Here is a 15004-nt window from a genome sequence, read left to right on the forward strand (position 1 = left end):
CCCTAAGTTAACAATACCAACTGAACTCGGACTATGTCAAAAATTGCTACAATCAAGGACTGTGATATCTTCACCTGAAGACGCGGCTTCCAAAAACCGTAAATCAACACGCCATCGACAGAGCATGACAAGGAGGCTACTAGTAACATGGCAAAGCTAACGGTGGTGCTATCTGAACTAAAGTTACTTTGCTCTGAGTTTGGAGGATTTGGATCCTAACTGGACAGTACAGGTGACCGCCTGGGTAAGGTGACCAGTTCTGTCGTTGCCTTGGAAAACAATATGTCGGGGGTGAAAGGAAATGTTGTTTCTAATATCGTGCAGATGGTAGAGGCTGATAGCTGAATAATGGCGGCAGAGGAGCACATGGAAAAGAACAAGGCTGAACTACCCAACAGCATGAAACGAATCGCCTACCTGGAATCCAAGACTGAGGACCTGGACAATCGGAGTTGAAGGAAAAACTTGCGGTTGTTCGGCCTCTGGGAGGGCACTGCAGGAGACCAACCACTGCTGAAATTCATGCAAAACATGTTATCGCGCTGGCTGGAGCTGGACACCGACAGATCCTTCATTCCAGAAGAGTTCACTGAACTCTCGCACTGTCGAATCCAAACCAGAACAGAGCGGTTCTCATTCAGTTTCTGAAATTTCAAGATCGGGAGTTTATTTTCTGCTCCACTAAACGGTGTAATATAACTTATGAGGGAAACAAACTTTTTGCTCAAGACCTCTCAGCTGAGACCATGTGACAGCGAAATGAGTTCAACACTGTCATCGAGAGAGGAGCTTTCCACGGATTTCAACATAATCCATGTAAGATGAAGGCCCTCAATAATGGGAAAATACACCTGTTTTCATCACCAAAAGAGGCAGAAGATTTCCATCGAGGACATGCCTGAGGGGTCTGATTAAGGCAGAAGTGAGATTTGTTTACTTCTATACCCATAAGAATCAGCTGATACTGACTGTTTAAAAGGAAAAAGCCTACGAGTCCCAGAAGACATTTTTTCTTCCTTTATTTATCTTTTACTAGAACTGCCACTTTAGCCTCTTTTATTCTTTTCTTGAAAAGATACTGTATTAAGAGGTTGCTTATGCCACCAGAATAGCTTTATTTTCCCTATTTTTATTATTTATAACATTTTTGTTTGAAACCTTAATTCTATTGAGATGGGACTCCATGGACCTGAATGAACATCTATAATAGGCAATACTGGCACACAGTTCAGTGGATACTTTGATTTTAGTTTTTATGCTAAGTGGGTTGATTATATAATGTTCTAAGATATGATAAGCTTTGTGGTTGATGGACAGCACTAGTTGCCTATGCAGTTAGGCTCGAATAGTTTAGCTGTTCCTCCATAGAGAGGATCAGCACAAGGCCTATAGTTTTGTTTCGAGTAAGGGAGGGGGAATTCAAGAGTTCAAATGTCTGTATGTGTTGTTTTTTCTTTATGTATGTCATGCACCCAACACAGCAGCAATATTTCTTACTCCTTTTCCTGGTATAATTGAACAGACAAGCACTCAGAATATCTTTAATATAAAAGGCACGAGCTGGAATGTTATGGAACTAAAGAAGTTAACCAAATTGAAACGGGTTATAAATGGGATCAAACAGTTTAAGTCGAAAATAATTTTTCTTCAAGAAACCCATCTGACAGTTTCAGATATAAAACTGGTATGGAATAGATGGCCTGGCCAAGTAAGATGTGCAACATACAACAACTAGAGGTGTACTTATTCATAGAACAATACCATTACAAATTATGAAAACAATCCAAGACACAGCCGGAAGGTATGTTATTGTGCAAGGTAATATCCTCTCTTTTTCATTAAACCTAGTCAGTATATATGGCCCAGATGAGGACAACCCTAAATTTTTTGAAGATTTCCTCCTTATTGTGTCCACTTTGAGGCTTTTATATCATTGGAGACTTTAATTGCACTTTAAACCCAGCAATAGATCACTCTACAGGCTGTGATACCTATAAGGCACAATCTAAAAAAATTACTGAAACAATACATTGTGGATATAATTTTGGTTGAAGTATGGAGAGAACAAAGCCCTGGCAAAATTGAATACACTTGTCATTCAAGTACATGTAAATCTCGCTCTTGTATTGATTATTTTCTTGTCTCAAGAGAGCTCTTATCAAAGATTAAATGTTGCTAGTATGATAGCATAGTAACAAGCGACCATACTGCTATATCATTCAGTATTCATATAGAGAAGTTCATTCACAGTCCTGCTAACTGGCAATTTCAGGCGAGTTGGCTACAAAACCCAGACTTTGTTAAATTTGTGGGAGCTAAAATAGATTGTTATTTTTGAGTTAAATACAGATCAAACTAGTGCCAGCACGAGATGGGCCTATATGCGAGGAGAAGTCATTAGTTATACAAATTCTAAGGCCAGGCAACAAAAAAATAGAGATGGAAACTTTGGAAAAGCAAATTAAATCTTTAGAGATAGAACTAAATGAAAGAGATCTACTTTTGAGAGCCAAATATAATAAATTATCTACTGATAAAGATACAAAAAGTTTAATGTGGCTGAAGCAGTCTTATTACGATCAAGGAGAAAAAGCTGGGAAGCTCTTGGCATGTAGGATTTTAAAAAAAATACAGTCTGATAGAGCAATTAACAGTATAATAACCTCTTCAGGAAGCCTAATAGACCCATTGGAAATTAAAAACAGTTTTAGAGAATTTTATGAACATTTATATAGATCAGAATGCCACGAAGCCTCAGAAGAACAGCACATATTTCCTGATCAGTTTCAATTCCAGACACTGACAGAAGGTGCAAAAAAGGAGTTAGATAGAGGTTTAACAATTGAAGAGTTATCACAGGCTGTCCAATATATTAATAGTGGTAAAGTGCCAGGACCTCACGGCCTACCAATTGAATTCTCCAAAACATTAAGAAAAAAATTACTGGTCCCACTCTTAAATATATATGTTGAATCTTATCGGATTGGACCTCTCCCACCTTCTTTAAGGCTGGCAATGATAACGCTGATCTTGAAACCAGGTAAACTGCGTACAGAATGTTCCTCTTTTAGACCAGTAAGTCTAATTGGATCAGACACAAAAATACTTCATAAAGCTTTAGCAAGAAGACTGGATCCTTATATCCCACATCTAATTTATAATGATCAGAATGGCTTTGTGCAAAAATGCCAAGGATTCCATAATATTAGAAGAGTTCTTAACATAATTCATGAAAAATTTGACACTGAAGATACAGCAGTATTGTCACTGGATTCAGATTTTATATACAAACCCAATAGCCAGTGTCTCAACAAATAGTATAGTTTCTAAACCTGTCATCGTGGAGCGATCTACTCACCAGGGATGACCTTTGTCATCAATGTTGTTTCTACTGGCCATAGAACCCCTGGCTATGGCAATAAGAACACAGACAGGCCTGTCGGGCATCCAGCTGGGAGAATATCCTTATGCTGATGACGTGATTCTTTTTCTAAAACAAATTTATCCATCAGTATGCCAAATTTAATGCAACAGATTGAATAGTTTGGGCAGTTCTCTGGTTATAACATTAACAGCTCAAAATCATCAATACTATTTTTGAACAAGAAGAAAGATTGAAACCAGTCATAAAAACCCCATTTATAAATGCAAAGGAAGGATTTACCTACCTTGGTGTCAAAATTATCCTTGAAATTAAAACAATTGTCCCAACAAACTATGACCCACTCGTGGGCAAAGTGATGGAGATGTTGGATCGATGGATAACAATGCCCATATCAATGATTGGCCATATAAACATGATCAAAATGAATATATTACCAACATTTCTATATCTTTTTCAATCACTTCCCCTGCCACTACCAAAATCATTTTTGATAAGCTTAATAGTATTTTTAGTACATTCATTTGGAATAATAAAAAAAATCTAGACTGAGACTTAGGCTGTTATACTTGCCTTATGAAAGGGGAGAGCTATGGCTTTTGAATGTAAAATGGTATTATTGGTCTGCTCAGTTACGTTCTGCAATGTTTTATTTCTCAATGGAGGCCCTTCAAGCCTGGGTGAATATTGAACAGGCATCAGTACCAAACCTCCCGTTAAAGTTCTATCTAAACTCTGCAGACCCAAGAAATCTGAAAACAACCGAGAACCCCTTCCTGAAAAGTACTATTGACATCTAGTATAAAGCACATCAGCATATTAAAGATACTCCTATCTCTTGCTTCGCCCCAATATGGGGCAATACATCAGGGCAGGAAGAGCAGATAGTGCTTTCAGAATCTGGGCAGACAAAGGTGTGCAGAAAATAGAGGACCTTTATATGAATGGTAATCTTATTACATTTGATCAATTGTGTCAGACATACCATATTCCTAAAAACACACTTCATAAAATATTTGCAACGGAAAACATTTCATTCTATCAAAATATAAGCATTTAATATCTGAACCACCACTATCACATCTTGAAAATCTTACACTTCTAAACCTAAAGGGGAGGAGTCAGATTTCTTTATTCTGTACAGCTTTGATGTCATATGATGAGGAGTCCACCATTGACAGGCTGGAGGCATGGAGACTGGATGTTCAAGAGGACATACAAGAAACTGAGTGGGAAATGGCATCCTTCAAAGCCCAAAAACAATCAATTAATACAAGAATGAAGCTATTATAATACAAATGGTTAATGCATTACCCCAGTCAAGCAGAATCATTGGTCCCCTGAAATCCTGGACACTTGTGTTAAATGTTTGGAAGAAAACGGTACTCTGTTTCATTGTGTAGGGGACTGTCCAAAATTTTTTAAAATACTGGAAAACAGTAATTCAGATTATGTCTGAGATTGTTGGACTGAAGGTTCCTCACCGAGCACAAATGTGTATACTAGGTATATATCCAAAGAATTTTACTGTCAGTCCAAAACAGTCAACTCTAATTGACTTTCGACTCCTGCAGGCCAGAAGGAAGATAGCTTGGAGAAAAATGGATATACCTTCGATACATGTATGTGTGAAGGAGATGGCATCTTGTATTGCATTGGAGAGACTGACTTACATAACCAGGGGAAGGGCAGGAGAATTTGAAAATGTGTGGAAACCTTTATTGGAATTTCTTGGATGTCAAGGTGCACAGTCATTTTGAAAAAGCTGTGTGCTGTTGAGTGCTTCTACGGTTTTTTTCTCTGATGTGTTTTTATTTTTTAAGTATGTGAAATGTTGTATCTCTTTTCCTTTGGTGAAAAATATAAGGACATGTTTCACTATATTATTGTTTATTTGTATATGTGAAATATATGTAAAATTAAAAGAAAAAGGCACAGTAGCATCTGCACTTTCTGAAGAGATTGAGCTGTCCCTATCCAAAGAACTTTGTTTCAGAGTACCATCGACTCTCCAGTCTGGCTGCATCATTTTATGGTACAGAAACTGCAAGGCATCAGACTGCAATACCCTACTGAAGATGGGAAAAAGCGCAGAGAGAATTATCGCAGACTCCCTCTCCCCTATTTGTGACTTTTACTGGGAGCGTTGTAGACAGGGCACCCGAAGTATTGTTGAGAACCCTACCACCCGTCACACAATCTCTTTGACCCACTATCATCAGCAAGGAGTTAGAGGTGTATCAGGACTAGGATGACCAGATAGGGTAACAGGTTCTTCACTCAGGCTGTGAGATTAACCCTAACTCTAAATCTAATGAATACCCGGCTGCCACCAAGGTCTCATCACAAGGACAGTGAACTGTTTCATTGTACAGTTTATCTGTATGTATTTTTGAATGACAGTTTATTATTCATGGTAATATTGTTTCATATGTGTGATATACATTATGTATTAAGGCAGGGATCCCCAACCTTTTTTGTACCGCGGACCGGTTTTAATGTTGACAATATTTTTGCGGAACGGCCGGGGGGGGGCAGTGTTAATCACGACCGGAATATAGGTGACAAGTCAACTATAAGTCACTTATATGTGGCTAATACACTCAATTTTTTTTTCTAAAAGGATTTATCTAACAAATAAAATATTAAACACACAGCGCATATTTTCCTCTTATGAACATATAAAATCTTTGCAATACACCAATATTGCAGAATCAGTGGGAGCCCTGGGCTTGTTTCCCTGCAACAAGATGTTCCCATCCAAGGGTGATGGGAGACAGTGATACTCAAAGGGGATTCCTTATACGTCCAGTCTATTCCGCAATTTAGTTTTTGTTGAATTCATTGCAGAAAACCCACTTCACAGAGATATAATGTTGGAAATGGAAGCAACATTTTCAGTGCTTTTGTGGCTATCTCAGGATATTCAGCCTTGACTTTGATCCAGAATGGCGGCAGAGATGTCATGTCAAATATACTTGTCAGCCCACCGTCATTTGCAAGCTCAAGGAGCTGATCTTCTTTTCGCGCTGACATGGATGATGTGTGTGTAATGACCTCGCGTGTGTTCAAGCTCCAACAGTGGGCATGATGGGGAATGAGGAATGGTGCAGCTGACTCCTATCATTTCATATCGCCATATTGTATTGTTTCCTCATGGCTCAGTAGCGTTCTGCAGCCCACTGGTTGGGGATCACTGTATTATGGGTGCACTGTGGTCTGGAGGAATGTTGTATATATGTACAGTCAGAAGACACTAAACTTGAACTTGAAACAAAATTCTGAGAGCAAGAAACACTGACCACAGGGATATGTTTCCCCTTGTTGGGAGTCTGGAACCAGATGCTATAGCTTTGGTATATGGGGTAAGATATTAAAAGTTGTGAGTTTTTACACTCATGGGACGCAGCCATTGCTGGTTCCCTGTGAAATTTCACTCTGCAGCTGTCACTGAATTTATTCAAGAAAGCTATGATAGATTTCTGGACACTCAAAATACACCCAGCAGGGGTATGGTTAAAACAACAGCGTTTAAAATAGCAATTCAACCACAATTGTATTAACAGCAAAACAGGTTTGAAGGTCAAACATCTGATCCCTCCTATTAAATATTTTGTACCATTTCTCTCTAACCTTTTGGGACTGACTGGGTATTTAAGGCAGAAAATCCTTTTTGGAGATGAGGAATTAATTTCTTCAAAGATTTGTCACTAGTAGGTAGAAATCCCCTGTCCTTCATTGGAACCTGGTAGTATCTCCCCTGCATGCAGGTTTTCAGGTGTACCCATAAGAGAGATCTATCATGAAAATGTTGGTTCAATCACAAAGCCATTGACAGCCAAACCCAGGATTGTCACGATAACAGTCTCTCCTTTCCCCAGTCATTATTCCTGTGGATTGAGGAGCCCATGGACTGAGGACTTCAAACTGAAAAATAGCCTTGTCTGCCATTCCATAAAAGGAGTTTATCAATACACTTACTGGTATCTCGGCTCTCTGCCTGCTAGAGGGCCCCCTGCTGGTAATGTGTAGTTGGCAGCAGCAAATTTCGAGCAGTAAATTCACAAACTCAAACAACATTTGAACTGATATCATTGGCCTTTTGTGGAAGAAAAGTTTAAATATTCTTTGTGTGGAAAAGTGTTCAAATTACATCTCTAAAGCACTGGCGCTAGTTTCAAACTGTCTAGTCATCCGATCTGTTTTTGGTTTACAGTATTCTGTTGATCCACAATCATACTGTAAAATGCATTTATTTGTTCATATCTCGACCAATGAGGTCTAATTTAAAAAGGATGAAATATTATAAACAAAAAAAAATCCGCAGATGCTGGAAATCCAAGCAACGCACAAAAAATGCTGGAGGAACTCAGCAGGCCAGGCAGCATCTATGGAAAAAAAGGAGAAAAGAAAGCTGAGGAGTAGGTTTGAAAAGAAGGGGGGAGAGGAGAGAGAAACACCAGGCGATAGGTGAAGCAAAGAGCTGGGAATTTGATTGGTGACAGAGACAGAAGGTCATGGAAGAAAAAACAGTAAGGAGCACCAGATGGAGGCGATGGGTGGGCAAGGAGATGAGGTGGGAGCGAGAGGGTTGGGGAGCATTACCGGAAGTTTAAGTAATCAATGTTCATGCCATCAGGTTTGAAGCTATCCAAGCGGAATATAAAGTGTTGTTCCTCCAACTTAAGTGAAGATTCATCGGAATGGGAATGGGAAGTGCAATTATAATGGATGGCCACTGGGAGATCCCGCCTGTTCTGGTGGCTGGAGCATAGGTTGCTTGGTGAAGCGGTCTCCCAATCTACGTTGGATCTCATTGAAATACAGAAGGCCACACCAGCAGCACCAGACACAGTGTATGATCCCAACAGACTCAGGTGAAGTGTGCCTCACCTGGAAGGTCTGTTTAGGGCCCTGAATGGTCATTAGGGAGGAGGCATAGGGACAGATGTAGCACTTGTTCCGTTTGCAAGGATAATTGCCAGGAGGCGATCAGTGGGGAGGGACGAATGCACAAGGGAGTTGCACAGGGAGCAATCACTGTGGAAAGCAGAAAGTGGGGGGGGGGGGGTGATGGAAAGATGGTTTTGGTGGTGGGATCCTGCTGGAGGTGGTGGAAGTTTAAGAGAATTATGTGTTGGATGTGGAGGCTGTTGGGGTGGTAGGTGAGGACAAGAGGAACCCTATCCCTGGTAGGGTGGCAGGAGGATGGGGTAAGAGCAGTCGGTTGTTAAATGGAAGGGATACAGCATTGATGCTGGAGGAACGGAAACCCCTTTCTTTGAAAAAGGAGGACATCTCCGTTCTAGAATGAAAAGCTTCATCCTGAGAGCAGATGAAGTGGAGATGGAGTACTTGAGAGAAGGGAATGGTGTTTTACATGAAATATAATAGTTTATTAATCAGTATATTTCCCTTTAGAAAAGCTTTCAAAAGCTTTGATAAGGAGCTACAGTGGCCCCAGTTACTCCATCCAACTTGCCTGTGAGGTTAAAGGACATCCACAGAAATATGAATGGCTCAGAAATGGAAGAGAAATCTCCCAGCGTCACTGGCTAATTAATGAAAACAGAAGCCTCGTCATCTTGACTGACTTGACAGGTGAATGTGGAACGTACACCTGTGTTGCCTCCAACCCTGTCAGCTCTGCGCAGGCAGATTACACCTTAAATCCCCCAGGTAAGCTTAATTTATAGACAATATCATAAAAGTATATGTTGTGGACTTTGGAATGCAGACTGTGTTAATCAAACAGTAGCAAAGATTGCCAATAGCACAGGGATTGTGCAAGATGATGCCCAATTCTGTTGCTTAGGGCAATTTAATTAGATTTACTACATGAGCAACACACACAAGGTGCTGGAACAACTCAGGAGTTCAGACTATATGAAGGAAATGAACTGGAAATGAAGGAGGCACAATCCAGAATATAAAGGTAGAGGGATGGGGAGGATGATGAACTGGCAGGAAATATGAGAAGAGGGATGAAAGGGAATGATGTCAGAGGCAAGCTGAGAGGTGGTAGCAGCAAAGGGCTGAAGAGGGAGAAATCTTGACAGGATAGTAGACCATGAAGCAAAAGGAAGGAGGTGGGGAACCAGAGCGAGGTGACGGACGTCATGAGGTCGGTGTTGGCTGAGAGCTGAGGTGAGAGGCCACTGGAATAAGGGTAAACAAAGGGCAACAGTGGAGGTGGAGGTTCATGGAAAACAGTGTGCGGTTATGGGAAATTAGGGAAATTGAAGATCATTCCATCATATTTTGTGTATGTTGCTCCAGATTTCCAGCAACTGTAGAATCTGTTGTGTCTTGGTTTTACAATATTGCAGTTTCTAAATTTCAGATCCAAACCATTCTCTTGCCACTCCACAGTCAGTCACCAACCATCATATTGATTTGTTTAGTATCCTTTCTGTCATAAGAATGCTGAAGCAAAGTTTCCTTGGTCTTCAGTTATCTGGCTCAAGCAGCTTACAAACCGGGCAGGTTTGACATTAAGTGTAGTCCCCAGGACCTGACAGGGTATTCCCTCGGACCTTGAAGGAGACTAGCGTTGAAATTGCAGGGACCATGGCAGATATGTTTAAAAAGTCGGTATCTATGGGTGAGGTGCCAGAGGATTGGGGGATAGCTCATGTTGTTCCGTTGTTTAAAAAAGGCTCAAAAAGTAATCCAGGAAATTATAGGCCGGTAAATTTGACGTCAGTAGTAGGTAAATTATTGGAAGGAGTACTAAGAGATAGGATCTACAAGTATTTGGATAAACAAGGACTTATTAGGGAGAGTCAATACGGCTTTGTGCGTGGTAGGTCATGTTTCACAAATATATTAAGAGTTTTGTGAGGAGGTTACAAGGAAAATGGATGAAGGGAAGGCAGTGGATGTTGTCTACGTGGACTTCAGTAAGGCCTTTGACAAGGTCCCACATGGGAAGTTAGTTAGGAAGTTTCAATTGCTAGGTATACATGATGAGGTAGTAAATTGGATTAGGTATTGGCTCAATGGAAGAAGCCAGAGAGTGGTAGTGGAGGATTGCTACTCTGAGTGGTGGCCTGTAACTAGTGGTGTGCCAAAGGGATCAGTGCTGGGTCCATTGTTATTTGTCATCTATATCAATGATCCGGATGATAATGTGGTAAATTGGATCAGCAAATTTGCTGATGATACAAAGATTGGAGGTGTAGTGGACGGTGAGGAAGGTTTTCAAAGCTTGCAGAGGAGTTTGGACCAGCTGGAAAAATGGCAGATGGAGTTTAATACAGACAGGTGTGAGGTATTGCATGTTGGAAGGAAAAACCAAGGTAGAACATACAAGGTAAATGGTAGGGCACTGTGGAGTGCAGTAGAACAGAGGGATCTGGGAATACCAATACAAAATTCCCTAAAAGTGGCATCACAGGTAGATAGGGTAGTAAAGAGAGCTTTTGGTACATTGGCCTTTATAAATGAAAGTATTGAGTATAAGAGTTGGAATGTTACGGTGAGGTTGTATAAGGCATTGGTGAGGCTGAATTTGGAGTATTGTATTCAGTTTTGGTCACCGACTTATAGGAAGGATATCAATAAAGTTGAAAGAGTGCAGAGAAGGATTACAAGGATGTTGCTGGGACTTGAGAAACTGAGTTACAGAGAAAGGTTGAATAGGTTAGGACTTTATTCCCTGGAGCTTAGAAGAATGAGGGGAGATTTGATAGAGGTGTATAAAATTATGATGGGTATAGATAGAGTGAATGCAAGCAGGCTTTTTCCACTGAGGCCAGGGGAGAAAAAAACCAGAGGACATGGGTTAAGGGTGAAGGGGGAAAAGTTTAAAGGGAACATTGGGGTGGGGGGAGCTTCTTCACACAGAGAGTGGTGGGAGTGTGGAATGAGCTGCCAGATGAAGTGGTAAATGCAGGCTCACTTTTAACATTTAAGAAAAACTTGGACAGGTACATGGATGAGAGGTGTATGGAGGGATATGGTCCAGGTGCAGGCCAGTGGGTCCAGGCAGAAAAATGGTTCGGCACAGCCAAGAAGGGCCAAAAGGCCTGTTTCTGTGCTGTAATGTTCTATGGTTCTATATCGAGCTTCTCGGATATGACAGCACTGCTCCTGGCATGAATGCATAATCTTAGTGTGGAATTTACAGTGATTGCAAATGGGGAGATGTACTCATTTTCTTTTTATCCTGATCATTGGGCATTGTCTCACCCAATCCCCATCACAGAACATTCAGGTTCCACCAGTTTCTCCTGATTACCTTTCATCTTTCTCTAAGTGATATCTAATTGGCAATCCTTTTACCCAGCCAGAAGGAGTCACCCTTCCTCACTCTGTCAAACCATCTGTCAGTGTTTTGTTTTGAACTTTACAGTGATTAGAAATTGGGAGACTGACTGATTTTTACTTTCTTCCCATGTGGTATGTGGAACAGTGATCGCATCCTGATTGGCTCTGCGTGTCAGAACAAATAATTCGCTGCTAGTATTGCATGGGATAAGAGACTACTTGGGTAAACAGGGATTTTTTTTTTAAGATTATGAGGACACTCAGTCCTCGTTTATTGTCATTTAGAAATGCATGCATGCATGCATTAAGAAATGATACAATGTTCCTCCAGAGTGATATCACAAAATTAAAAAAAGACAAACCAAAGACTCACACTGACAAAACCACATAATTATAGCATATAGTTACAGCAGTGCAAAGCAATAACATAATTTGATGAAAACAGACCATGGGCACAGTTTAAAAGAAAGTCTCAAGTCCCGATCACCTCCAATAGTCCCGATATCAGGCAGCAAAGGGAGAAAACTCTCCTTGCCATAAACTTCCAGGCACTGACAATACCTCGGAAGCACCTGACGACAGCAGGCTCTGAGTCTGTCCGAAAACTTCGAGCCTCCGACCAGCCCCTCCAATACAGCCTCCCGAGGGCCATCCTCTACCGAGCACCTTCGATCTCATCCCGGCCGCTGAAACAAGCAAAGCCGAGGTCTCAGAGGCCTTCTCCTCCGGAGATTCCGGACCGTACAGTAGCAGTGGCAGTGAAGCGGGCATTTCAGAAGTTTCTCCAGATGTTCCTCCACGCTGTCACGTCTGTCATCATCAAATCGGGATTTTGCACAGATCCCTACTTCACACGTAACAGATATCCATCTCCAGAGAGGCCACGCGCGCTGTGTCGCGCTGCCATTTTCTCCTCCTCCTCCTCTCTGATTTAGACTCTGTAGAGAATGTGCAGAGAAAATAAAGCTCAGGCCTACAGTGGGGAACGGAGATATGTTATTTTTCATCAACACACCTGTACAAAAATAGCATGTGGTATAAAACACACTGTTGTTCAGTCAGCACCCACTCTGTGTACCACATATGACTAATTTAATTGATTGGTTCCCAGTCCTGACTATTTCTTCCTCCCTACCAAAATATTTAGACAGCTGCTGAGCTGGAACAATTACCTGATATCTTCTGCTTTTGATACCTACAGTACATCTTCCTGTGCTTGTGCACACGCAACGGATCACCAAGTGCAGGGGAAGGTGATTTTAATCAAATATGTTCGACCGTTCTTAGATTCAGTCCTTGAAGAATTCCTCGATTAATGATGACAGCAGTTGTTTTGGATGTCATCGTAAAAATCACAAGGCCTCTTTTTCTCTCTCAGAGAAAATCTTTACCTCTTTCATTTAACTCTTATAGTATCAGCATCCCTTGCAAGCAGATTAAGTACTGGGTTAACTTCCTGAGGATGCACTGAAGTATCGCCCAATGAAAACATGTCCTCAGCAACTTTCTATCAATTGACAATTTGCTAACAGTCCCTAACATAGGCTGTCAGCAGGTGAGAACTGACAGCTCTATTTGATAGTTCCCTGAGAATCAATGTGATGTCTTTCTGCTATTGCCCACTGTGACCCTTTCCCTTGGTGTCAGCTCTGCCTCATGTGGCAGCATTCTAAGCTCAATTCCAGATTGTGGGTTCAGATCTCATTCTAATATCTTAATCAGAATCAGATCCAGGTTTAATATCACTGGCATATGTCATGAAATTTGTTGTTGTGCAGCAGCAGTACATTGGAATACATAATAAAAAATACAACCAGTAATTATATAATTAAATAAGTGCAAAAGAGAGCAAAGTAGACAAAAATAATGATTTAGTGTACCTGGTTTCATTGTCCAATGAAAAGTTCTATGGTTGTTGTCAAAAAGCTGTTAGTAAAACATTGCACAGGTGTCTTCAGGCTCCTTTATGACCTCCTTGATAGTCGCATTGAGAAGTAAACATGTCCTGGGTGATCGGGGTTCTTCTTGTTGGATACCACATTTTGAGGCTTTGCCATCTGAAGTTATCCACCATGCTGGGGATGCAAGTGGCAATGTGGAGCTGGCTCGTGTGTAACTTTCTGCAGCTGTCTATGATCCAGTGCCATGCCCCCTCCATACCAAACGGTGATGCAATTAGTTGAGTGCTCCCCACAGTACATCTGTAGAAATCTGTGAGTGTCTTTGGTGACAAACTAAGTCTCTTCAAACTCCGAATGAAATATAACCACATTGTGCCCTCTTTGTAATTGCATCAAAGTGTGAGCCCAGTATAGATCTTCAGAAATGTTGCACCCAGGATCTTGAAACTGCTCACCCTTTCCACTGTTGATCTCTTGATAAGGACTGATGTGTGTACCCTCAATTTCCCCTCCCTGAAGTTTACAGTCATTTCTTTGGAATTCTTGTAAATCCTTTGGAATTGCTGGGTTCTTGTGGTGACACCACTCAATGAGCTGATCTATCTTGCTTCTGTACACCTCCTTGTCCCCATCTGAAATTCTGCCAACAATAGTTATGTCATCAGCAAATTTATAGATGGCGTTTGACCTATGCCTCACCATACAGTTATGTGTGTAGAGAGACTAGACCATTGCTTACAATCTGTTCTGACAGTCATCCCCTGTTGAGGAAGTCAAGGATCCAGCTGCAAAGGGAGGTACAGAGGCCCAAGTTTGGAGCTTGTTGATTGGTACTGAGGGCATGATGGTGTTAAACTGAGCTGTAATCAATAAACAGCAGCCTATCAAAGGTACTACTGTTGTCCAGGTGATTCACGGCTGAGTGGAGTGCCAGTGAGATTGCATCCACTGTAGATGTATGTTGGTAATAGGCAAACTGCAGTAGTACAGCTCCTTGCTTAGGCAGGAGTTGATTCTCATCATGACCAACCTCTCCAAGCAGCTCATCACAGTAGATATGAGTGCCTCTGAGCAATGGTTGTAGAGACAGCTCACCCAGCTCATTTTGGGCACCAGTGTAACGGTCGCCCTTTTGAAGCAGCTGGGAATCTCCAACAGCAACTTTAGAGACTGATGGCGGTTTTCAATATTCCCACCAGTTGGCTGACACGGGTTTTCAGTGGCCTACCGGGTACATCAGAGCCCAACATTCTGCAAAGGCTTGCCCTCATGAAAGGTGTTCTGTCATTGGCCTCTAAGACAAATTATAGGGTCACCAGTTGCTGCAGGGCTAGTTTTATTCTCTCTTTCAAAGTCTTCATGAAAGGTGTTTAGCTCATCTGGAGTGAAGCATCAGAGACATTTGTAAGACCATAAGACATAGGAGCAGAATTAGGCCATTTAGCCCATT

General features: G+C 41.3%; 1 protein-coding gene across 3 annotated transcripts in view; it reads left to right on the forward strand.

Annotated features, from left to right (window-relative positions):
- Window positions 1-15004, forward strand: part of LOC132394487 (uncharacterized) — a 56261-nt gene that overhangs the window by 11574 nt on the left and 29683 nt on the right. For 2 of the 3 annotated variants that reach the window (XM_059970701.1, XM_059970703.1), the window contains one exon: window positions 8804-9061. The exons of the other annotated variant lie outside the window; for it this stretch is intronic. In XM_059970701.1, coding sequence (XP_059826684.1) covers window positions 8804-9061 — 258 coding nt within the window. The remainder of the gene's footprint in view (window positions 1-8803; window positions 9062-15004) is intronic. 3 annotated transcript variants of the gene reach the window in all.

This window comes from Hypanus sabinus, chromosome 5 (genome assembly GCF_030144855.1).
Source record: "Hypanus sabinus isolate sHypSab1 chromosome 5, sHypSab1.hap1, whole genome shotgun sequence".
In the NCBI taxonomy this organism is placed as follows: domain Eukaryota; kingdom Metazoa; phylum Chordata; class Chondrichthyes; order Myliobatiformes; family Dasyatidae; genus Hypanus; species Hypanus sabinus.